The following is a 26,346-nucleotide window of genomic DNA, read 5'->3' as shown; positions in this document are numbered from 1 at the left end:
GCTGGTCTCGAACTCCTAAGCTTAGGCAATCTGCCTGCCTCGGCCTCCCAAAGTGCTAGAATTACAGGTGTGAGCCACTGTGCCTGGCCCCAGGACTTCTATACGCTGCAAACTTATTATCTCTATCACTCTTAGGGCATTTTTCCAGATACTGTCATGAACTCTCAACTATATATATGTTCCCAACTAGATTATAAGGTTTTGGAGGGCAGAGATGGAAATGTGACATTTTTATATATCTATATCTATATCTCATCTGTACATCATAGAGCCTAGGATAGTGCAGAACACAGAGAATCACTCAATAATTAATTGTAGAGCCAATGAATCAAGGAGCTGTTTCTTAGCTCCCTCTGCAAAACAGCAGTACTTTACTCTGTACAAGCTGGTCCTTGACTCTTTGGTCATAAATCCTAAAGAGCCGGCTGTGAGTCAGTGGACACTTGGAGGAAAGCAGAACGAAGACTGAGCTTTTCCAGTTTTATTTTGTGTTTTCTGATTTGCTGCCCCAGAGGTCTGTTGTTGTTGTTGCTGTTGTTGTTTTGAGACAGAGTCTTGCTCTTGTCGCCTAGCCTGGAGTGCAGTGGTGCGATCTTGGCTCACTGCAACCTCCGCCTCCTGGATCCAAGCAGTTCTCCTGCCCCAGCCTCCTGAGTAGTTGGGATTACAGGGGCCCGCCACCACGCCCGGCTAAGTTGTGCATTTTTAGTACAGATGGGGTCACCATGTTGGCCAGGCTGGTCTTGAACTCCAGACCTCAGGTGATCCACCTGCCTCGGCCTCCCAAAGTGCTGGGATTGCAGGCATGAGCCAACGCATCCAGCCAGGTCTGTATTATAGGTACAATCTAGGCATACAATGGTCACTTTTTCATAACTAAAAAGCAATATAAATACTGGAAATGGTTCTCCTATTATAAATGCCACAGAGGACACAGAATTTCAAAAGAGAGAGCATAAAATTCTGCTTTAAAATTCAAAGACATACTTAAACTACAATTCTAAACTGAAAATGCAAATTGGCCCGCACAATTAAAAGACAGATCTTTTATGTTATAAAAAAGACCTAATTACAAGATGCATAGCTTTTTAATTTTACTTTTTAATACATGCGACTTCACACTTAACATCTATCATTTCCAAGTACAAATGATACTGTAAACTTTTGTGTGATAAAAATCTCATTTAAAAATATGTTTAAGTCCTACCAAAGCATTTTGCTTTCTAAAAATGCTAAATATGTTCTCATAATTTTTACTTACCCTGTACAACTACTTTCAGATACTGTTTCCACCTTGTGCAAAAACAAATTCCAACGTACTTTATATCACATTGTCATAAATTTAAAATTACAGGGATTGGGAAGAATTAGATTCGCTAAAGATGCACATTGCTAAAAACGCCTCATGGTATGTGAGTTGCTGAAGGGCTGAAAGCTACTAACCTGAGTCATCCTGTGATTACAGGAAAATTACCTCTTGTCTTTGTGAATCACGGCAGTCTCCACCTCCAGAGAGTGACAGTTACTTCTCATAACTTTCTCAATGTGTAACGTCAATGAAAAGTTGTAGGAGTGAAATCAAATAGTGCAGTCCTTCTCATGAGAAACCACTGGTGTGAGTCTCTGAAGGGAGCACAGGCCCTATCAGGAAGAAAACAGATAGTAAACGTCATTTCACATGATAAGTATATGAAACCAGCTACAGCCCAGGTTGACTTCCTGACCTATGCATAAATTACCCAGCCAAGTAGGAATTAGAAAGAATTGTTAATATGTGGAGTGTGCCAGAATTATAAAAGTAGTTCAAATCAATGGGCCAATAAATCAATTCCTAAGCTTTCTATAAAACATACAATACTTTCTCCTAAAGTTAAATTGAATGATTTCATCTTGTTCCTGGGAAAATTGCTAACATTGAGAGTCATCTCTGATTCCAGGGGCTCAATTAAATGTATGCTATCTAAGACAATATTACTAAATTGTACTAAATCATTCCAGTACAATTGGACTGCTCAATATTTTCCATATTACCAGCTACTTTCATGTCACTTTGACAAGTACTTGTAGTTATTCATCATTGTTCACATTTTTCTTCTTGTTCATAAGAGTGTCATGAAACCCATGAAAAAGCTTTTAGTAATTAAAAAAAATAATGCACCAAAAACCACTTTGTAATATAGAGGCCTTGTGGTATACAATGAGATCCCGAGAGATGCCTGATGTGATAGGAAAAGCCCATCCTGTAACACCTTGGACCCTAATTGCTTGTCTGCAAGTGGGGTGAATGGACTATAATCTAAGTCCCAGCCTGCAACCATTTTGCCTAGTTTCCTTTTCACTTGTGTGTTCACCACACTGCCACAAACTGTACTTCTCATTACTCTCAGTGATTCCCACAATGGCAGAGTGCATGTGGCATTCCTACTCAGAGATGCATGTGGCTTCCCCCAACATTCCCCTACACCAGCCCCACCCCAGTCCTGGCCCCTATTTAAAACATCATTGATCTGGATGTGCTTTGGAAAGCTTCTCTCTAGTCTTCAGAACTTGCCTATAGATTTTAACCCCAGCTACGTCTCACTCATATGTAGGCACATGATCTGTGCCGTTGAGAGCCACAGAAGCTAACTTGTTAGAAGTGCATTTAAGAAGCATTTTGAAAGAGCTACCAAAGCACCTCATCTTTGCTCATGCAATTTTAGAGCCTTCCTTAATTATAAGAGAGATGATGTTTGCTGACTGAGTCCCTATGACAGGGTGAAGCTAAAAGCTCTCTGTTCAGACTTACCCTGCCAGGCTCTGACCTGGGCAGTCAACTGTCATCAGACAATGTGGTTGTCTACGCGCCTTTCCTTCAGGCATTTGTGCCTTTTCTTCAGGCATTTGTGCCTAAATGTGTTAGACCCCTCAGATAAGCCACCGAAGGCAAAGTCTTGAATGCCCCCGTCAGTAAGGGTACCAATGAGAAGAGAAGTTGTAGCTAGCGTAGAAGTAGGAGGCATATGTAAGCTACCTGGGCAGGAGGTTTGTCTATATGCCAAATCAGGCACCCAAAACACCTACAGATATGACTGATTTCGCTTCATTTTCCTAAATTCGGATCCAAATTTGCCTCTGTCTAAAGTACATGAATCATATCACCTTCTCCAAGAAGTTGTTGGGCAAAGATAGAATGGGGTCATATCTATCTCAAAGGAGTTGAATTCCAATTGAGTCTTTTCATTAAATCAGTCCTATTTAGTATTGAAAGAAACACATTTCTTCCCTTCTTCTCTTTGACTAAGCAGGAGGCCATCTTCTAGGGCAAGGTCTGTACCTTAAACCTTCTGAAATGAGCCATGCATGTATTTTCCTGGGAAGAGGGTCAGCACCTCAAACCACGGCTCAGGGGCAAAGCCAGATTTTTGGGGAAAAAAAAAAAATTTTCTGTATTAAATTAAAAATACACATTCATCTTTTCAACAAATATTAACTGAATCTCTGGTGAATGTAAAGCACTAAGGATAGAGATAAAACAGCTCTCACCGCATTCGGGACCCCAGAATTTAATATTGGAAGCATACAAATAAATAGAAAATTAAAGTGTAGGAGAACCTTTACTTCTGGGATGGATACATCCTGAGCTAATGTGATTCCCCAAACTCATGCCTTGCCTTATTTAATACCAAGAATCAAGATTATTTGATATAATCATCTACAAAATAATAGAATTGATATGGTTTGGCTGTGTCCCCACCCAAATCTCATCTTGAATTGTAGTTCCCATAATCCCCATGTATTGTGGGAGGGACCTGGTGGGAGGTAATTGAATCATAGGGGTGGTTACCTTCATGCTGTTCTCATGATAGTGAGTGAGTTCTCACGAGATCTGATGGTTTTATAAGGGGCTGTTCTCCCTTTTGCTTGGCACTTCTCCTTGCTGCCGCCATGTGAAGAAGGATATGTTTGCTTCCCTTTCCACTCATGATTGTAAGTTTCCTGAGGCCTCCCCAGCCATGGGGAACTGTGAGTCAATTAAACTTTCCTTAATAAATTACACTGTCTCAGGTATGTGTTTATTAGTAGCCTGAGAATGGACTAATACAATAATCATATATTTATACAATCATTATAAAATAATTATTTTGTGTCATTGCAAATTATTAAACATCATGGACCTTTAGGTCACTTATGGTGTTTAAAATCACAGTGTCAATACCCCTTATCTGGTGTGATGAATGTTATGATGTGGGTGTGCACCCGTGCTACAGGAGCACATAGGCGATGCAACTAATCCAGCCTGGAGTGGGAAGGGGGAGTGAAGGCTCCTTCAAGGGGCTGACACCTAAACTGAAGTTCAAAAGATGAGTGGGGTCAGCCAGGTGACAAGGAGAAGTGGGTGATTCCAGGCATATGAAACAGCATATGCAAAAAGAAAGACACAAAGCCAATAAATGAATGACAACAACAATAACAGCAACACACGCACACAAATATATACAGATGGTCCCAGACTTATGAAGGTTTGACTTTATGATGGTGTGAAAGTGATATACATTCAGCAATAATTGTGCTTTGAATTTGGAATTCTGATCTTTTTTCCAGGCCAATGACATGCAGTGGGATCCTCTCTCACAATGCCGGGAAGCCACAGAGAGCCACATCTCCCAGTCGGCCACATCATCATGAAAGTAGACAACTGAGATTCGACAGTGTTCCTTGTTGCCAGGTGATTTTGCCCAGCTGTCAGCTAATGTAAGTGTTCTGAGCACGTTTAAGGCAGGCTAGGGAGGTAGGCTATGATGTTCTGTAAGTTAGGTGTATTAAATGCATTTTTTTTTCTTTTTTTGAGACAGGGTCTGCATTCTGTTGACCAGGCTGGAGTGCAGTGGCACCATCACAGCTCACTGCAGCCTTGACCTCCCAGGCTCAAGCGATCCTCCTGCTTCAGTCCCCCAGGTATCAGGGACTATAGGCGTGGGCCACCACATCCGGCTAATTTGGTTACTTTTGTAGAAATGGGGTCTCCCTACATTCCCCAGGCTGCTCTCAAACTCTGGGCTCAAACAATCCTCCTGCCTTTGCCTCCTGAAATGCTGGGATTACAGGAGTAAGCCACTGCACCAGGCCTAAATGCATTTTTGACTTACAATATTTTCAAGTTGTAATGGGTTTATTGGGCTGTAACCCCATCATAAGTTGAGAAGTGTCTGTATTAGTTATTCACTATGGGCCAGGCCCTGTTGTAAGCATTTAACACATATTAACTCATTGAATCTTCCCAATAACTATATAAAATAGGAACTACTACTTCCCCCATTTTATAGATAAGAAAACTGAGGCACAGAAGACCTAAGTGATTTTCCCAAAGTTACATAGCTAGTAAGTGGCAGAGCCAGGATTTTAACCGAGGCAATTTGACCCTAGAGTTCACACTCTTAACTATACAGATGGTGAGGAGAAATGGAGGCAGGGAAGCAGATGGTGAAATAAGAGGGTGGAAGAATGGGTAGGAGTCAGATCACATAGGTCCTAGTCCAGCTTCTGAACATCATGGGGGAACCACTGAATTATTTCAAAAAGAAGAATGACAAAATTTGATCTGGGTTTAAGAAATTGCCTCTGGTAGTAGTGTAGACTGGCATTGCGTGGATGCGTCCACAATGAAGACAGAGAAAGAACTTGGTTAAATATGTTAGCAAAGAATGATATTAATAATGCTTAGAAAGGATTCAATACAAGCGATATTAAGGAGAAAGAACCAAATTAATAGGACCTGATGATTCATGAAAAGTTAAGGCAGGGAACATACTGAAGATGAAGCTCTGATAATAAGCCTGATACAGTACAATGTACCCCTACTATCCTAAAATAAAGAAGAAGAAAGAATACAAGGTAGGCCGGGCGCGGTGGCTCAAGCCTGTAATCCCAGCACTTTGGGAGGCCGAGATGGGCGGATCACAAGGTCAGGAGATCGAGACCATCCTGGCTAACACGGTGAAACCCCGTCTCTACTAAAAAATACAAAAAACTAGCCAGGCGCGGTGGCGGGCGCCTGTAGTCCCAACTACTGGGGAGGCTGGGGCAGGAGAATGGCGTGAACCCGGGAGGCGGAGCTTGCAGTGAGCTGAGATCCGGCCACTGCACTCCAGCCTGGGTGGCAGAGCGAGACTCCGTCTCAAAAAAAAAAAAAAAAAAAAAAAAAAGAATACAAGGTAAAGCAAAGGAAACTTTTAGTAATGGCCGTATGTGGCTCAAGCCTGTAATCCCAGCACTTTGGGAGGCCGAGACGGGTGGATCACAAGGTCAGGAGATCGAGACTATCCTGGCTAACATGGTGAAACCCCGTCTCTACTAAAAATACAAAAAACTAGCCGGGCGCGGTAGCGGGTGCCTGTAGTCCCAGCTACTTGGGAGGCTGAGGCAGGAGAATGGCGTGAACCCGGGGGGCGGAGCTTGCAGTGAGCCGAGATCGCGCCACTGCACTCCAGCCTGGGAGACACAGTGAGACTCCGTCTCAAAAAAAATAAATAAATAAATAAATAAAATAAACTCTAATAAACCCTTCCTTTGTAATGCATGTGTATACATCCAAATTAGTTTACTTAAGATGTATGCACTTGCGGGAAATAGGATATAAGAAGGACTAGATACTGGTAACTGATTTTGAAATGCCATGATGGTCAGTAATGCATTATACTTTATATTACGGTATGAGCTGTTTGAACATAAGTTCTATAATTGACGGCAGCACTTTCTAGACATGAACAATATGTCTTATGATCTCTGCATCTTTTTCGGTATTTTTACAATGTTCAATAAATGTCTACTGTATAAATATGTGAAGAACAGAAAAGAAGGATGGCCCCTGGGTAGACAGTGCAGTGGTTCACCATCAGAGGAAATGCGATAAGAGGTCAAGGTTTTAGACTTGGGCATGTTGTCTCTGTGGTATCTGAAGGACCACAAAGTTAGATGGACATGAAGCTGAGGAGAACTTCATTTAAACATCAGCACTGGCTGGGCATGGTGGCTCACACCTGTAATCCCAGCACTTTGGGAGGCTGGGATAGGCGAATCACCTGAGGTCAGGAGTTCAAGACCAGCCTGGCCAACATGGTGAAACCCCATCTCTACTGAAAATACAAATACAGTAATTTTTTTTGAAATTACAAATAGCCAGGTGCAGTAACACATACCTATAATCCCAGCTATTCAGGGGCTGAGGCAGGAGAATTCACTTGAACCTGGGAGGCAGAGGTTGCAATGAGCCAAGACCATGTCACTGCACTCCAGCCTGAGCAACAGAGTGAGACTCCATCTCAAAAAAACTACATAAATCAGCAAATAATAAAATAAAATAAAACAATCATTATCCTAGTACACAGCCCATTAGAGACATTAAGTATATTAAATCAAAAGAGAATACATATGGTAAGAAAAGAAATGGAGCTAGAAGAGGAAGAATCACAAACTCTTAAGTCTCATAGATGTTAGCATCAGAGGAGAGACTACCATGTACGCTAGAGCTCTATTATAATTAAATTTAATTTGAGAAATGTTGACTAAGCACCTACTAGGCAACAGATGCTTTGGTAACTGTAAGACAAACAAAGATGGGTGGTCCTTACTCTTTCGAAGCTACAGACTAATTCAGGAGTGACACAGAATAACAGCTGAATAACCATAGCCAGGGGTAAGCATATGACAGGTGGATACAAAAGTATAGACAGCAAGCAATATTAGCTTTTCCAGATTGGGGTGACACTTGGACTGTGGTTCTGACTCCCTCTAAAAATGAAGCAAGTAAAACAACCTCATAAATATTTTCTCGTCTACACAAAACTCCTCAATGATACACCAGAGAGATTACAACAGAAATGCTAAAGAAAGGAACAGCTGGCATCTCTCCTTGAAATCCTATGAGCAGAACAAACTCAGAGCTTCAAAACAACAAAATACGTTGCATCTGGAGAATATGATCCTCTCTGAAATCCCATCAGGGACTAGAAAGTTACTCCCCGTAACCATGTTGAAAGAAAGTGAACAACGTGAGGGGAGTTTACCTTAGGGGAAGAAATCAAATACCCCGAGAGCACTTTGTTTTCCTCGAAAAATGTCAAGGAGTACGTGTCTAAATGGCCTTCATTAAGAGTAGGATATTAGCCCCAAAAACGAAATAGGGGAAATGAACATGACAACATCTGGGTGGGGAGTGTGAGTGTGTGTGTGTGTTTCAGGGAGTGGGTGTAAGAGGATAATGTAAAAATTAGGAAAAGAGAGTTCGCGGCTTAATATTGATCATGAGATCAGTTACCAAAGGCCATTCCTCCTCAGGCAATGATAAGGCCATGTTCATTGCAACTATATTACAATTCATTTTGATTTTGTAGATGAAAGAATGTCAGAAATGAACAAGAAAATCAAACACGAGAGTGAAGAAAAATGAAAATATAGCGGCCGGCTTCCCCTAGGCATTGGCTGCTGGTGTCAATTTGACAAAAACAGCTCTCGGTTTGTGTTGAGATAAAAGCAATAGGTCCTCCAAAATAGCAGCTTGGAAGAAGGCTGCTCTGCTATTACATATGAAAGGCACTTCCAGAGAAGAAGTGGAACATGTATTACTCATCCTCTTTTCTCCCAGGAAAGAAGGTTTAGGCAGGATACAGGACAAAGAATCCCAAAGTCATTTTACTGAAAAAAGGTTGCTCAAGAAAGAGTTTTTAGATGAAGATCATGGTTTTCAACCATAAAGCTGTAAGTTATCTAATGATTTTTCTAAGGATGGAATTAAGGGGAAATGTGACAATAAATTATATATTAGTGTATTTCATAAAATAAATTTATAACACAGTTGATCCCAAAGAGGCACTCATGGGATTATTAGTGTTTAAGTATCCCTCAACCGAAGTGCTTGGGACCAGAAGTGTTTCGGATTTTGGATATTGGAAGACTTGCATAGACAGAATGACATTTCTTAGGGATGAGACCCAAGTCTAAACACAAAATTCATGGATGTTTCATAATACCTTATATACATTGCCTGAAGGTAATTTTATGCCACATTTTTAATAATTTTGTGCATGAAACAAAGTTTGTGTACACTGAACCATCAGAAAGAAAAGGTGTCACTATCTCAGCCACCCATATGGACAATCTGTGGTTGTGTGACAGCACCATTGTTCCTGACTCTAAATTTATATGCTTCTGATAAGCAATCGTGTTCATATACTTATTCACGCTTAAATACTTAACAGTAAAAATAGGACACATCATTAATACAGTTTTTTTAAAAAGTGTTCAGGGTAGCCGAGCAGCACAACATCAGATACCTGTGTCAGCTGTTAACAGCAACAAGTAAGGACAGGCTTTCAGTCTCCATCTGCAATGCTGTGTTTTCATTAAAAGGCTACTGTACACTGTATTTTATTTTTCAAGGCAAGAAGAAACATCAGAAGCAGTTGAGGGACCAAGAAGAGGGGCCTCTAGGGATGAGGAGACATTCTGCTAGAAGGGTTTTATTGTTATTGGTTTTTGTTTTTTTTTTGAGACAGAGTCTTGCTCTGTTGCCCAGGCTGGAGTGCAGTGGCACCATATCGGCTCACTGCTGCCTCCGCCTCCTGGATTCAAGCGATTCTCCTGCCTCAGCCTCCTGAGTAGCTGAGACTACAGGCACCCGCCACAACACCCAGCTAATTTCTGTAATTTTAGTAGAGATGGGATTTCACTGTGTTGGCCAGGCTGGTCTTGAACTCCTGACCTCAGGTAATCCGCCCTCCTCAGTCTCCCAAAGTGCTGGGATTACAGGCGTGAGCCACTGCACCTAGCCGGCTAGATGGCTTTTAGAAAATGTTTCCTCCAGAGTCACCTGCCTCATTAAGATTTTTTTTTTTTTGTCTTGGAACTCTCTGATTTTATAAACTGACATGATTTCTTGTGTTATGGCTGCACACTGCTCTAGTCCTTCAATAAGCCCATCGTACCTTTTCACCATGCCATTGACAGGCGCTTTTTCTGCAGTGTTGACAATGTCATCTTCATCGTCACTACTACGTAAATGCTTCCTTTTTCTCATCACCGTTACTCATAGGGGTATCTGCAGGTCTTTTTGACATTTTCAACAATATCTTCACACCACAGAGCAGGAAATAAGCAAAAGACCACATTGAGTAATGCACGCAGGTCTTGGCCTCATGTGGGGCATCGTGGGGAACCCGTCGTTGGTGCCCGAACACAGGTCATTTTATTACACTTTGTGAGCATGCTCGCGTGGGGAAATTTGGGCATGTAAGGAGAACATAGATCGTATCTAAAGAGGGATGGAAGGACCTTTTGTCCCTTGGAGATGCTGAAGAAACCATGTGTTTTGACTGCAACCAGTCACATGAAGTCAGGCGTGACTTCCACTTGTGGCATCACGTGGGCACTCAAAAGTTTCAAATTTTTGAGCATTTCGGATTTGGAATTTCAGACTAGAAATATCCAACCTGTACTAAAAAGATAAACTAAATAAACTCTGATTATTATGATTTTTTTTTTTTTTTTTTTTTTTTTTTTGTAGATGGAGTCTCGCTCTGTCACCCAGGCTGGAGTACAGCAATATGATCTTGGCTCACTGCAACCTACGCCTCTTGGGTTCCAGTGACGTTCCCACCTCAGCCTCCCGGGAAGCTAGGATTACAGGTACCTGCCACCACACCCAGCTAATTTTTGTATTTTTAGTAGAGACGTGGTATCAACATGTTGTCCAGGCTTGTCTTGAACTCCTGACCTCAAGTGATTCGCCCACCATGGCCTCCCAAAGTGCTGGGATTACAGGCATGAGCCACCGTGTCCGACCCTGATTATGTATTTGAATTTCAGACAGAGTCTATGTGTATGCAAAACATAGTAGAATCTGGACTGTCATGGATCTCATGGTGTGGATTCCAGCTCTGTCATATCCCTCTTGTGAGTACCCCTGCCCCTTCCCTATCACCTCCACCTGGGATTAAGTCCTCACCTGGGCCAGGAGTTCTCACTCTTGCAGATTGCACAGTACAGAAAAATCTCAAAGGGACAATTAGAGAACTAGAGGGACCAGCTGATTTTTTACTTGAAGGCAAACACATGGATAGGTATGTAGATAGATAGATATAATAGATAGATACAGAGATTGTAAAGCCTATTATTTACTATTACCACAATTTCATAGACAAATGGACAATTTTACCCTCATAAAATTTAGGAAGTCATGATCTCAAACCAAAGGAGAGTCCTTTGAAATTGAACAGAATTTATGAAGAACTGACTATATCAGGTTTAGTTTTCTCATTTCACTACAGATTGATGAAAATGTTGTCACCTCCCAACACTGGCTTTGGGAGGCTGAGGAAGGAGGATCACTTGAGGCCACATGTTTGAGATAAGCCTGGGCAACTTAATGAGATTCCTATCTCTACAAAAGATTGAAAAATAGCCGGGTGTGGTGGTGCATGCCCATAGTCCTAGCTACTCAGGAGACTGAGGCTGGATGATCACTTGAGCCCAGGAGGTTGAGGCTGCAGTGAGGTATGAACGCACCACTGCACTCCAGCCTGGGCAACAGAGCGAGACCCTGCTTCTATCAAAAAAAAGAAAAACAAAAGGAAAGGAAAAAGAAACCAACACTGGAATAAAGAACTGAGTTTGGGGAAGCAGATAACATAATGGTCTCCAATCTCACACGCTCCGTGCCATCACACTCAAGTCCTGAAAGTCATCCTCTATGTCACCACTGTATCACTCTCCAGCTCTAAAGAGGAAGTCCAAATACCTGAGCATGTCACCTAAAGCCCCCAGGATCTGATCTGCATCTTCGCTCATGATGTCCCACCCGCAACTCGTGCACCCTGTGCTCTGCCAGCGCCATTTGAAGTAGCCAGCTAGTGACTTCTCTGTGACAACGAGAGGAGGACTTTGCACCAGAATGTAAATCAGTGCATTACTTCTATCATAGAGAAACTCTTGCAGTGATCAAAGAAACAAACAAAAAAGGAATCCGCATAGTGACTTCGTGGATTTATATTCCAGCACAAGCTCCTTATCTAGTGCCACTGCTCTTCCCTCTGGACTTGAAATTCCCTGAAAGCTTTGGACATTTGATACCTTCGTGCTTTTTGCTCATCTGTTCCCTCTCTGCCTGGAATTTCCTTTCTCCTCTACACCACCTAACAGACCAAGTATCTCTGATGGTTCAGCTTGTGTCACGAAGCCTTTCTTGCCCCCCATGTAGGATTCGTCTTCTGTGCTCTCTTGTACCTCTCCTGTATTATATGGTAGGCTTTGGCACTAGTGCTGTGGTTGCAATCTGGTTTATTTTGGCTTTCATATCTCAGGGCATTTTCTACTCAACTCCATAGTGTGCAGTGCTGGTGGGATGCAGAGCCTTGCCTTTCACCATAGACACGGAAGCAGGGAGCTTTCCCCACTCCCTGTCCCCTGGTGAGATGGTGTACTCCTGCCATGATATGCCCACATCCTAACCTCTGGAATCTGGGAATGCGACCTTATTTTAGATGTAATTAAGGATCTCAAGGGGAGATCATCCTGGGTTATCTGGGTTGGCCCTACACGCCAATGACAAATGTCCTTGAAATAGACAGGAGAGAAGGCGGAAGGCAGATACTGGAGTTACACTGGCACAAGCCAAAGAGTCCCTGGGCCCACTGGGAACTGGAGGAGGCGAGGAGGAATTTTCCTGTGGAGTCTTCAAAGGGAGCAGGGCCCTGCTGACAACTTGATTTAGGACGTCTGGCCTCCAGAGCTGCAAGAGAATACATTTCTGTTGTTTTCAGCCCCCAGTTTGTGGTCGTTTATTACAGTAGCCCCAGGAAACAAATATAGATGCCTGGTCCTGTGACCTAGATTCAATCAACCGTGAACTCTTATCCTGGACTCTGAATGCAAAGGGAGTCATTCAAAGGCACAGGCGGGGTGACAGTGTCCTGGCCACATCATTCCCACTAATAGGGGCCCTTGTCCTTCTCAGACAATCAGGATTCAAACCCATTCTCCAACCCAGGTTCTCCTGATTCTGTACAGTCCCTGCTGTATTCCAGACAATGTTCTTCTCTGTTTAAGAAATCCAGAATTCCTTTCTGTTGCCTGCAATTCACAATTTTAACTAAATTTTTAAAAACGTGTTGGTCGTTGTTCCGGCCATTCCAAGAGAAATATGAAGATTCTGAGAAACATCATTAAGTCCAGAACGGGACTCTGGCAACCAGTGGGGTACAGTAGCAGAAAGCTCATTTAACTAATCACCTGTAGTTGTAGGATTTAGGTATCCAAGTAGGGCAAGGCTTTGGGAATTAACACCGTTCTCACTGGAGAATGCTACCAAGGGCATGAGGAATTCAAGAAGGCAGGAAGGCATTTGAATGAGCTTAAGAAAAAAAAATACTCAAATCATTTTTTATTTTATTTTTATTTTTTATTCTTATTTTTGAAATGGAGTCTTACTCTGTCACCCAGGCTGGAGTGCAGTGACATGATCTTGGTTCACTGCAACCTCCCATTTAATTCTTAACTCGACACAGGCTTGATTCTCTTATCTCTTGAAGCGGTAGTGCTAAGGCAGCTGAAATACAAGCTCTAGGTTAGTGAGAATCTATAGGCTGCCAAATTATTTGAATTCATAGCCTCCCCAAATATTTTATGTGAAAGTCAGGGCATTGCCTGCAGGGGGCAAAACTGGGCCCCGAGAACAGGAATGAGAATTTTTGGATGCAGCCCTCCCTCACTCCCCTGAAAAGGACAACCCTTACTTCCTCATAGGCCCGCCATGCACCCACCAGACGGAGTTTCCTGTAAGAGGGAGAGAGCTCAGCCCATTCCACACCACCATGTTCCCTCCCCTTCTCACTGTCCCCAAGTCTGTAACTGGCCACTTTCCTGCAGGTTCCAGAGAAAAAATATTACAAAGTCAGCCCCAGAAGGTTTACACACCAGATTTACAGCCCATTGAATTTAGAAGGAAAAGATCTGGGGTAAGTATCCACACATACGGATTCTGAAGGTGACTGCCAAAGAGAGGAATGTAATTATAGACTGTACTAAGTTTATCAACATGGGTGAGCTTACCAGAGAGTCTGGGCTTCATGTGCCAACCTGGGCGACTGAATGCAGTTCTAGGAGCTTGCTCATCTGTTAAATCAAAACCTGGACTCAGTGGTGGCCTAACCAGAGTTGAGATGCTGTACATTTCTTGATCAAAGATCAACTAAGGCATGGCAAGTGGGCCTGTTTCATGCCCTGCAGTGGCTACTGTATTGGCTGGTTAGTGACACAGAAACAGTCTGGGAAGAGTCATATAAATGAACTTCTCAGAATTGCTCATAGTGCAAGAATCTATCTATCTATCTATCTATCTATCTATCTATCTATCTATCTATCTATTTATCTATCTATCTATCTATCATCTATCTCTCTGTTGCGGGTGAGCAGCAACTGTCTGCGCCAGTGGTGCAGGGGTAAACAAATTTACCAAGACAGTTGTAGGTAAAGAGAGGCAGATTTATTAGAGAAAGTAGGAAAACATGCCGCCAGAGTGCAATGGGCAGAATCAGTGGAAGAGGAGCTGACTGCCAGGAAACAAAGGCTTGCTGGAGATTTTATAGAACGATTCCTGGGTTGATCGATAACGCCAAGGTAGCAGGGAGCTCACCTGCATTCTTCTGTCAGCCAAGGAGCTTGATGATAAATCGCAGTGTTTGATGATGAGCAGGAAGTTTGTGAGTTATGCACGTTATTTGCTCAGAAGGGCTATATGTCCTGGGCCATGAAGAAAGGCAGACCTATAGCTTATTTGCTTTCTCTCTTTGCTCTCCCCTGGTCCTGCCAGCCTGACTCCTTTTCCCTAATTAAGACTCCACACTATCCCACTATCCTTTTTTTTTTTTTTCTTGGACACAGGGTCTCGCTCTGTCACACAGGCCAGAGTGCAGTGGTGCAATCACAGCTCACTGAGGCCTTGACTTCCTGGGCTCAAGCAGTCCTCCCACCTCAGCCTCCCCAGTAGCTGGGACTACAGGCACATGCCATGGCACCTGGTTAATGTTTTTGTATTATTTTTTTCCTTTTTTTGTAGAGAGAGGGACTAGTTATATTGCCCAGGCTGGTCTTGAACTCCTAGCCTCAAGCCATCCTCCCACCCTGGCCTCCCAAAGTGCTGAGATTACAGGCATGAGCCACTGCGCCCAGCTGCAAGTATATATTTTGTTTGTTTGTTTTTGAGACGGAGTCTTGCTCTGTCGCCAGGCTGGAGTGCAGTTGTGCTATCTCAGCTCACTGCAGCCTCTGCCTCCTGGGTTCAAGCTATTCTCCTGCCTCAGCCTTCCAAGTAGCTGAGACTGCAAGCACGTGTCACCATGCCCAGCTAATTTTTGTATTTTTAGTAGAGATGGGGTTTATATCATGTTGGCCAGGATGGTCTCGATCTCTTGACCTCGTGATCCACCCCCTCAGCCTCCCAAAGTGCTGGGATTACAGGTGTGAGCCACCATGCCCAGCCAAGAATATTTTTAAGTCCAGAAAATAAGATGGTCGTGGTGACCTCCTTGCTTGACACTCTAGGGCTTGCTCCATTGAGGTCGTGAATAGGTTGACGGCTATCTGTGTGCACAGTAACATATTCCTCTCCTCTCCAGGCTGATCTTGCCATTGGCACTGCTGAGTGCTCCATCGACCAGCAGAAGTAATAAACCCTGAGCCCATGGTATTATACAAAGCTTCAAGCGAATCAGCCATCTGCCTGACAGCAGGCTGATTGTCTGGGGTCACCTTCCATCCCGGAGGGGGCAGCAACTGGAGAGGAATTCAATAGAATAGACATTTAATCTGCATTTGAATTTCCTCTTTGCCCACCATGCTTCTATTTGCAACACCATCTGCTAGCAACACCTCCGGGAGGCTCTCCAAGGAAGCTTCTTTCCTCTCAGACCTCCATCTGGGGCATAAGCAGGCACAGGCAGGATTTGGGAGGAGGCAGCAGAAGCAGAGGTCAAGTTAGGTTGAACAATGGCTTTGTCTCTTGCCTGCAGGTCACAGCTCCTGCTGGGCAGCTCTTTCCTGGGGTTAAAGTTATGCCAAGTTCTGGAATCCAGTCTTTCTCTGCTGCCTTTCAGGCTAAGGATGGTAGTCCTGTCACTGCTAATCCCAGGATGCTTCGCGGTCCCTAGTTAGTTTTCTTAACCTCGCTGACGCTTTGTGAATGGACCCTTTACTAAATTCTCTTCAGTAACATCTTTTGAATATGCCACTTTTTACAGAAATCTGTACTGATATGTCATCTTTTTTTTTTTTTTTTTTTTTTTTTTTTTTTTTTGGAGACGGAGTCTCGCTCTGTCGCCCAGGCTGGAGTGCAGTGGCGCAATCTCGGCTCACTGCAAGCTCCCCTCCCGGATTCACACCATTCTCCTGCCTCAGCCTCCTGAGTAGCTGGGACTATAGGTGCCCGCCACCACGCCTGGCTAATTTTTTTGTATTTTTAGTAGAGATGAAGTTTCACCATGTTAGCCAGGATGGTCTCAATCTCCTGACCTTGTGATCCGCCCGCCTCAGCCTCCCAAAGTGCTGAGATTACAGGTGTGAGCCACTGCGCCCAGCCTTTTGTATTTTTAGTAGAGATGGGGTTTTACCATATTACCCAGGCTGGTCTCAAACTCCTGACCTCAAGTGATCCACCCGCTTCTGCCTCACAAAGTGCTGAGATTACAGGCATGAGCCACTGCACCCAGCCCATATGCTATCTTAATGAAACTAATATATAGTATCTCACACAACGTTGCTGCTGACCAAGAAATTCACTTTATAATTAAAAAAAAAAAAAAAGTAAAGCATAAACAATGCCCTATTACTGATCCTACCACGTACTCATCACCTAAAAATCCCTGGCCTTTTACGATGGTAAAAAGGCTCAGTTAAGCTGCAAGTGGGAAAATCTTCAGAGCTGGGAAAGTGACATTGTATATGTTGTCCTCCCAAGGGAGAACTAGTGCAGGTGCCGAGTGTGGCAGCAGAACCTCACCAGTGGCACTGGGTCCTGGTCCGACTGACTGTTGTACCTAAGACTCCTGGCATGATGGAGCTTCTCTGGGGCATGTTTATTTTCCAAGTCTAGTTCTCTGGCTTTCTATGTCCTCCATATTTCAATAAATTCCTGATTAGTCCAAAGATCACGAGTCAGTGTCTGTTGCTTATAATCAACAACCATGGCTCACATAGAACTGAGAAAACATTATCGTATTCATTTGTTGGTGCTTATTTATTGCCCCCAACTTTTACTCTTTCTGGACAATGACTATACCTGTCTCATCTCTTTATCTGCAATGTCTGTCATCATATCTGGCAAATATGGTGGTGGTGGATTATCATCAATTGAAGGAATGAATGCCCCCAAATAGCTAGAAGCATCAATTTATTTATTTTTATTTTTATTTTTGAGACGGAGTCTTGCTCTGTCACCCATGCTGGAGTGCAGTGGTGCCATCTCGGCTCACTGCTACCTCCACCTCCCGGGTTCAAAGGATTCTCAGACCTTAGCCTCTGAAGTAGCTGGGATTACAGACACGTGCCACCATACTCAGCTAATTTTTCGTATTTTTAATAGAGATTGGGTTTCCCCATGTTGGCCAGGCTGGTCTGGAACTCCTGGCCTCAAGTGATCTGCTCATCTCTCCCTCCCAAATTGCTCGGATCACAGGCATGAGCCACTGTGCCTCCCCTAGAAGCATCAATTTAAGAGCATTTTTTTTTTCTTTCCTGCTACTTTTAGAAGAAAGGACCAAATAAGAAGTTCTAAATTTTATTCTGGGGTCAGTCTATATATGTTCAACAATTATATGATCAACAAAATATTTGATATCTATATCAAGTATAGTATCAAGTATCAAGTTCAGGGGAGTGGCCCACTTTGATTTCCATGGGCCTATACCAGCAAATCTACTAATCTATTTGTATCTCTTCTCATAGATTCCTGGAAGAGAGATGAGGATGAACTATCTGTACTTCTAGAATGCAAACCCCACTAGCCGTACATGGAATCCTATGTTCTGGACAATTAACAGCTTCTCTCCTGTAATTTTCTTCTCTCTCTTCTCAATCATTAATTTTCCCCATTAGTGTAAAAATATACTTCAATAGCTCAACTAAAAAAAACAATTGCTTATGTATGACCATAGACCGTCATCCAGTCTCAACCCTAACTTCCCTGCTTCCTTTTATGGTAAAGTTTTTCACAAATAATGCTGCCTCTATTTGTTGGTTTTCCTTTGATCTGAAAACTTTAGCTTTATGATCTTTTAGGGGATCATAAAACACCTGTCAACCTCAGCAGTGAAGAGCTGCACCCAGCAAGCTGTGTAACCAGGGGAGCTACTTTAAAAAAACAAAACAAAACAAAACAAAACCCTGCCTGCTGCTGTCCCACCTCATGTCCCTCTTCATGCAAGAGAAGTGAAATGCTTTTATTTTACACCTAATGCAGTGGTTTACTTTTCATCAACCCCACAACATTACTTTCACTGCAGCGCAGGCAGCACTCCAGACTGCCACGTTTTGCTCCCAGCTTTCATCACCACTTGAAACATCTGTCGGCCAACCTCTTCTCTGGAACAAGCAGGACCTATAGGTGACTTCATATCCCTGGAAACCTATTCTGTAGGGGCTCATTCTTCCATTGCCCTTGAATGAAACTCGGGCAGGGCCACAGATTTTTCATAAATTTCAATAATAAGGAAATGCTCTCCAAATCACAAAACGTTCTCACTTCTGACATTAAGATTCCCCGTCCAGTGTAAAATCCAGGCTCCACGTTTCATCACCGTTTGAAACTTCTCATCTCCAGCTTGGACCTGCTGCTATCAGGAAGCTTGCGGTGGGAAAGGTGGCTTCTTCTCTTGGTGCATCCTTCACTCCCAGTTCAGTAGTTAATGGGACAGGGTCGCGGTGGTGGTGAAGGGAGCCAGCAAGTAGAGGTTAGGGAGCCAGAAAAGTCCTTTTCTTTTCTTTTTTTAAGAGACAGGGTCTTGCTCTGTCATCCAGGCTGGAGTGCACTGGTGCGATCATGGCTCGCTGCAGCCTTGAATTCCTGGGTTCAGGCCACCCTCCTGCCTCAGCTTTCTGAGTAGCTGGGATTACAAGTGCTTGTCACTATGCCTGGCTTAAAAAAAAAAAAATTAAATATATTTTTAGAGAGCTCAGGCTGGTCTCAAACTCCTGGCCTCAAGCGATCCTCCCATCTCAGCCTCCCAAAGTACTAGGATTGCAGGTATGAGCCACTGCATCTGGCCAAAATGTTCTTTTTGACTGGTACTGGTGTGAACTGAGTTCAGTGCTCTCTGGGCATGGTGGGAACTAAAGGCTGTTCTCGTTCATGAAGCATTTTGTGGACCTCGTGGAATCTTTCATTGGCTGTGTGCAGATGCTCATGGATGAAGTCCTTTAGCCAGCAGTTTTCTGAAACGGATAATCCACTGTCCTGCTGGCTGCCTATGACAGTTCCATGTCATCCACCCCTACACTTCCAACATGTTTCACCCGCAATCTCTTCACCTCTCCAGATGAGATCCTAGCCAATGCCATCTGTCTTTCATGGCCCACATCTAGTCCAAGGAAAACAAGCGCCTTTTTTCTCTCTTCAGTGAGAGTGGCAGTTACTTCCCAAGCAATACCCACTCTGCTGCCACAGATTGCTTCTACCAGTCTTTAGATTTTTCAGGCATAGCTCAGTCCAGACCACTGTGTCTGAGATCTCATCTGCAGTGGCACATATCCAGCTTTCTGTGTGGTCCTCCTGAAACCCCTGTCATTGACTTGAGGATGGGGAGAAATACGTTCTTCTTTCCTCCCACGATGCTGTGCATGTGTTGGCAAGGGAAGGGGCACCCACAGCATGCCAAAAAAAAAAAAATCTTCCTCAATACGTCTTCTCCCCAGTGTCCAACTGGGTGTTGGACTAAGGGTCACAAAACCAGATGTCATATTATTCAGCCTTACAAAGCAATGCAATTCTGACACATGCCACAAACACGGATAAACCCGGAAGACATTATGCTCAGTGAAATAAACCAGACACGAAAGGACAAACGCTGCATGATTCCACTCATGTGAGGTTCCTGGAACAGTTAGACACACAGAGACAGAAAGTCGAATGGTGGCTGCCAGGACCTGGGGAGTCGGAGTAAATGGGGCTTAGTGTTTAAGCGGCCTGGAGGTTCACTTTGGGGAGATGACAAAGTTCTGGCGATGGATAATAGTGATGGTTGTACAACACCGTTAATGTATTTAACGCCCCTGAGTTGTACAGTTAAAAATGGTGAAATGGTCGTTTTTATATTATACATATTTTACCACAATAAAAAACATTTCAGTCATTTCTTCTGCAAGTCCTGCTTGGGCAGTCTAGCAACTAGCTTCAGAACACGAGAGTCATTGTCACCTAGCGTATTTGGGACTGTGCCTGTTATCAAGACATTGTCGCTCCCCTCCAAACACTCCCTCCTACACACCGCTTTGTGTGGAGAGGGCGGGGACTCTGTAAACAGCACTGCTTCTTTACTGTCTCTGCTGACAGGGGATACCATAGGGAGCCTGGAAGGACAGGGAGGGAGAGGGGACTGGCCCCTCTGTTTGCTTCCTGTTTCTGCCAGAGTTGGCCAGCAACAGCCTTTCACCCTGGCAGCAGCATTTGTTTCCGTTAGCAGTCGGTTCATTTCCAGCTTCTCTCACTTCCCCAGGACTAGCTCTTTTGCGCACCCGCAAAAGACACCTCACCCACAAGCAAGGCTCCCTCCAAGAGACCTGTCTCCCAACTCCTTAGGGACTCTCCTCTGAGCTCTCGAAGTCTCCGCACCAGCTGGCCAGCCCCGTCTCCTCGGGAGTCTGGGTCCCCGTTCTGCAGACCCCTTGTCCAAGCTTCTAGGTTCTGAGAAGCTCATTTTCTTATCTGTCCCCTCAGCACAGGGACGGCTGCTTCCTGCTGCTGTTCTTGCTATCCTGCCTCATTTGTTCCCTCTTTGCATTGCTCGTCTCCTAATACCTGTCTAACCAATTCCTTATGTTAAATGTTCTCTGTTAACATAACTGATGGGATTTTCCCTCCCAGACTCTACGTAACACTGCTGCATTTTTGCGCTATTGTGCAAAACATGAAAACTATAAAGAGTTCCTTTTCAATATTTGGCTAGAGTTACTTATGGCTTGTCTCTCCCAATGAGTTTATAAATTCCATAAAATCAGGGTTTTGGGTTTTTTTTTAATTTGGTTCACTGATGCTATGTTCTGCATTCTAAACACAGCCTGGCCCAAAGTAGGCACCCAATTATATCTGTTGGACAAATAAATAGGAAATATTTAAACATAAAAAAAGTAATTTTGGTCATGAAAACATGCTTGTGTAAAAGCGATAACCACATCTAAATATATTTGGAGGAAAGTAAGTAGCTGAACTCTCTTTTTCTGAAATTTTTAGTAATATCCATTTTCTGCTTCCCCCCCACCCCCATTTTCTTGTTTGCTAATTTTTGTCAGTGGTGTTTCTCCATTTTTTTTTCTTGTAGATTAGGGCATGTTATCCATGAGATAGTCATTCAGCCAGTAAAATACTTTTTAATGTCAACTGTATACTGGATATCACACTCGATACAGTCATGACAAGTTCATTTTAAATCCAGCTGATACACAATTTGAAATTGGCACACCAATACCATATGTTAAACCTCACAAAGAAAACTTCCAAAGTAGAACTTAGAGGATTTCATTATTTTGAAAAAATGCTGTAGTGGGAGAACCCTGATGTCATAGGCCCAACTCTGTCATTCCCTGGCAAAGTGACCTTCAGCAAAGTATTTAGCTTCTCTACGTACCTGCTAATCCCCTTAGAAATAAAGAAATGCCAAAATGAAAAACAAAACAAAAAAGAAAAAAAATTGGACAAAGGTGAAACAAAAAGAAAGAAAGAAAAATAAATACCAGTATTTGATACTACAGTAGGGAAATGATAGTTAACAAAACTTTATTACCTATTTCAAAATAGCTACAAGAGAAGAACTGTACTGTTCCCAAGGCAAAGAAAAGATACATGTTTGAGGTGATGGTATGCAAATTACTCAGATTAATCATCATCATGTGTCAAAATATCACATGTACCCCCAAAATATGTATCACTATGATATATCATTAAAAATGCAAAAAATGAAGAAATACAGATACTTTCTGAAGTGCCTCTCCTCTTTCAAGACTGAGCCTTCATATAGAAATGTGCTTTATACATATGTTTATTGCAGCACTATTCATAATAGCAAAGACTTGGAATCAACCCAAATGTCCATCAGTGACAGACTGGATTAAGAAAATGTGGCACATATACACCATGGAATACTACGCAGCCATAAAAAAGGACGAGTTCGTGTCCTTTGTAGGGACATGGATGCAGCATGGAAACCATCATTCTCAGCAAACTATCACAAGAACAGAAAACCAAACACTGCACATTCTCACTCATAGGTGGGAATTGAACAATGAGATCACTTGGACACAGGAAGGGGAACATCACACACTGGGGCCTATTGTGGGGAGGTGGGGGTGGGGAGGGATAGCATTAGGAGATATACCTAATGTAAATGACAAGTTAATGGGTGCAGCACACCAACATGGCACATGTATACATATGTAACAAACCTGCATGTTGTGCACATGTACCCTAGAACTTAAAGTATAATAAAAATTAAAAAAAAGAAAAAAAAGAAATGTGCTTTAACATCCCCCAAATCACAACAGAACTTTCGAGCATCGGCAGTCAATATACAGACTTGAATTTCTTCTTATCACAGTTCCCAAACGCATCACCCTGTACAGACTAAGAGGCTAGAAAGACATGAAGTGACTGACAGGAAGCCAAAAGTGTCGTAAAAAGCCTTGGTGCCAATTCTATTTCCAGTTCCAAATAACATTGTGATTTTCTGTAGTAATACTTTTTAAACTTGGCTGGATATTTTTAAGACCATTTTTAATCCATGGAATAGCATTAATATTGACAGCAGCATTAACCATCTCACACATTTGAATACATTGCAAGTCTCAAAAAAGGTCAGCACAGCCGGCTCATCTCTTTCACGCATGTAAATCTGTAGGACCACCTAGAAGGCGTCTGCTCTAGATCTGAACCACAGAGCCCACGTTTAGCAAGAAGCCCTGCACCAAGCCATGAAAATGGACTGGAAGCAGGGAGCAATGAGAAGAGGAAGGCACCTGCCATAATGTGCTCTCTTCACTGTTAGGCTGGGATGGAGAATAGTGAATACATGACAACCTAAAAGTTGGGTAAATACTACTTTGGAAATAAGAGTGAATAAATGAGGAGAAATAGGCTTACATAAAAAACAGGACCAAAACAAGGACAGTGAAGGAAGACACTGGCCTGTTTAATAATAACAGATGTCTACAAGCTAACAAAGTCAATTTGTTTTGTTTTGTTTCATATATTTTTGTTCACAGAAGTAAAATAGTTTGCACATACCTGGAAGAAAACCAAGTGGAACTGGAGTTATCACCAGAAGAGGGCTAAAGGGAAGGGAGGTGAGCAACAGTGAGGTCACCAAGGATCTGCAATAGTTCTGCCTCGTTAGGCATGGTTGGCCCTCTGTATCTGAGTTCCACGTGGGCCAATTTGATCAACTGTGTATCAAAAACATTTAAAATCAGAATCATGCCTGTAATTCCAGCATTTTGGGAAGCTGAGGTGGGAGGATGGCTTGAGGTCATGAGTTTGAGACCAGCCTGGGCCACATATCAAGACCATGTCTCTACAAAAAAAAAAAAAAAAATTAAAACATTAGCTGGGTGTGGTGGTGCAGGCCTGTAGCCCTAGTTACTTGGGAGGCTTAGGTGGGAGGACACCTGGAGCCCAGGCGCTCGAGGCTGCAGTAAGTCGTGATTGTGCCAGTGCACTCCACACTCCAGCCTGGGGTATAGAGTGAGACTCAGCCTCTAGAAAAAGAAACAAGAAATAATAAGAAGAGAATTTTTAAAAAAGAAAAAGTATTAGGAAAAATAAAAAATAATACAAATAAATGATACATTATTACAACTACTTAGCACTTAAATTGTATTAGGTTATTGCAAGTAATCTAGAGATGATTTAAAATAATGGGAAAATGTACACAGGTTACATGCAAATACTATGCCCTTTTATATCTCAGAGTTGAGCATCCATGAATTTTAGTACAGGGGTGTGGGGGTAGAGTGGGCCCTGGAACCAATCCCCTTTGGATGCAAAGGAGCGAGTGTGTGTGTGTGTGTGTGTATGTATTTATATATAAACAACACAAAAACATAGGAAGGTAGATTTACACGCCTCTGTGAGCCCAAAGGTAGCTAGCACTGTCCCAGAGCCTAGGATGGATGGAAACCTGTGTAATCAAGAGAGGGCAGGCCTTTCAGTTCTTTTTGTTGTTGCTTTTTGTTTTGGTTTGTTTTGTTTTTTTAAGACACAATTTCACTCTCTCTCTCGCCTAGGCTAGAGTGCAGTGGCACAATCTCAGCTCACTGCAACCTCCACCTTCCAAGTGACTCTCCTGCCTCAGCCTCCCGAGTAGCCAGAATTACAGGTGCATGCTACCACACCGGGCCAATATTTTGTATTATTAGTAGAGATGGGGTTTCACCATGTTGATCAGACTGGCCTCGAACTCCTGACCTCAGATGATCCGCCCGCCTTGGCCTCCCAAAGTGCTGGGATTACAAGTGTGAGCCACCACACCCAGCCCACTTTTTGGTTTTATATAAATATGTAATAGCAGGCTTACGTGACCACTGCTGAAGGCCTGCAAGTGTGTTGCTTCTCCATGGGGTGAGTCAGGCCAGGCCTGTGTAGATAATGAACAGCATGGCTCTCTACCCACCATACTTCACTTCTTCTAGTAACTGACCTTGTCAAACAGGACCACACCTCCTGCGAGAGGTAGGGGTGCACTCTTGTGACTCAGGGAGGGGCCTTCTGGGCTGCCAGCTGCTCAGGCTGCCCCTCCCACCCTGAGGACTGATTCCTCCCAGAGTGGGTAGCTGAACCTGGAGTCCACGTGGCCATCGGCTCACAGCTCATGCCTCCAAATGTCACTGTCTTAAGATTCCAATTAACCTGATTGCATTCCATTAAAATGCAGACCTCCAGTTAGAAAGCATTAAGGGATTTTGGTAATTTATTTAAAACTATTTAGCTCTTTACAACAAATATACCAGAAATTGCTAAAATGTCTGTCACTGGATAATGTCTGTTTATGAAAGGAAAAGTCTCCTTTTGTAGCAATTCCCACCAAACAGCAAGGCTGAGGTTTTCTAAATTAAAGAGACAAAAACGAGGAAGATCGGCCCACTTCCTCACTCTTCTTGCCCTCATCCCCATCACACAGGTCACATGCCCAGAAAGTCAGATACTCCTGTAGAACTTTATAGTCTCTTGGGATGTATGTCTTCTGTGACTTGAACATTTCATTTAAAATAGCACTTTTGGCCAGGTGGTGGCCCATGTCTCTAATCCCAGCACTTAGGGAGATCGAGGGGTGGATTGCTTGAGCCCAGGAGTTTGAGACCAGCCTGGGCAACATGGTGAAATCCCATCTCTACTAAAAATGCAAGAATTAGCTGGGTGTGGTGATATGTGCCTGTAGTCCCAACTGCTCAGGAGGCTGAGGTGAGAGGATTGTTTGAGCCCAGTAGGCGGAGGTTGCAGTGAGCCAAGATCGTGCCACTGCACTCCAGTTTGGGCAACAGAGTAAGACCGTGTCTCAAAAAGTAAATAAGTAAATAAATTAGAAGAATGTTGTCTGTTTTAGCAGCTGTATAAGGACCTTCAGCCTGTCCAACGACATGGGAAAATTAAACTAATAATATTGCTTCAAAATCCACTTGTTAAGCTTTGTACTGCTGACCACATTCATGCTGACCACTTTCATGCATAAAGATGTACTTAATACTCTTCTGACATTCTAAGTGGTGAGTAATTGTAATTCTACTATGGAAGTGACTACTCACTTAAAAAGAAAAATTGAAAACTCAGGAGGCTGTGCCAGTGTTAAGGAGCTGCTTTAATTAGAAAGGACGCATTTCATTATTAGTTCATTGGTGGGGAAAAGCAAAAAACAATCTAAATGAAGAGGGTCTGAGTTGGTCAAATGTTAACTGGAGAATGTCATCCTTTTTTAATGTCAACTTCAACCCAAGAAAAATCTCCAGGGTAAACAAATCATCCTTGTCATCACTGTTGCCATTTCGTTATGGTCTGATGAGGTTCAGTGTTTGTGGGGGAGCTACAGGGTGGAGTAGTAGTTCAGAAAAGGATTTTTCTAGACT

At 43.1% G+C, this 26,346-nt stretch overlaps 1 protein-coding gene across 1 annotated transcript in view; it reads right to left on the bottom strand.

Moving 5' to 3' along the window:
* TRMT9B (tRNA methyltransferase 9B (putative)) overlaps positions 1-26,346 on the bottom strand; it is a 74,777-nt gene that overhangs the window by 32,350 nt on the left and 16,081 nt on the right. Inside the window, exon 3 of the mRNA XM_025394239.1 lies at positions 1,475-1,641. Within this exon, the coding sequence (XP_025250024.1) occupies positions 1,475-1,533 (59 nt within the window). The 5' untranslated portion in view covers positions 1,534-1,641. The remainder of the gene's footprint in view (positions 1-1,474; positions 1,642-26,346) is intronic.

This window comes from Theropithecus gelada, chromosome 8 (assembly GCF_003255815.1).
Source record: "Theropithecus gelada isolate Dixy chromosome 8, Tgel_1.0, whole genome shotgun sequence".
NCBI lineage: Eukaryota > Metazoa > Chordata > Mammalia > Primates > Cercopithecidae > Theropithecus > Theropithecus gelada.
This window is presented reverse-complemented; position numbering and strand designations above follow the sequence as displayed.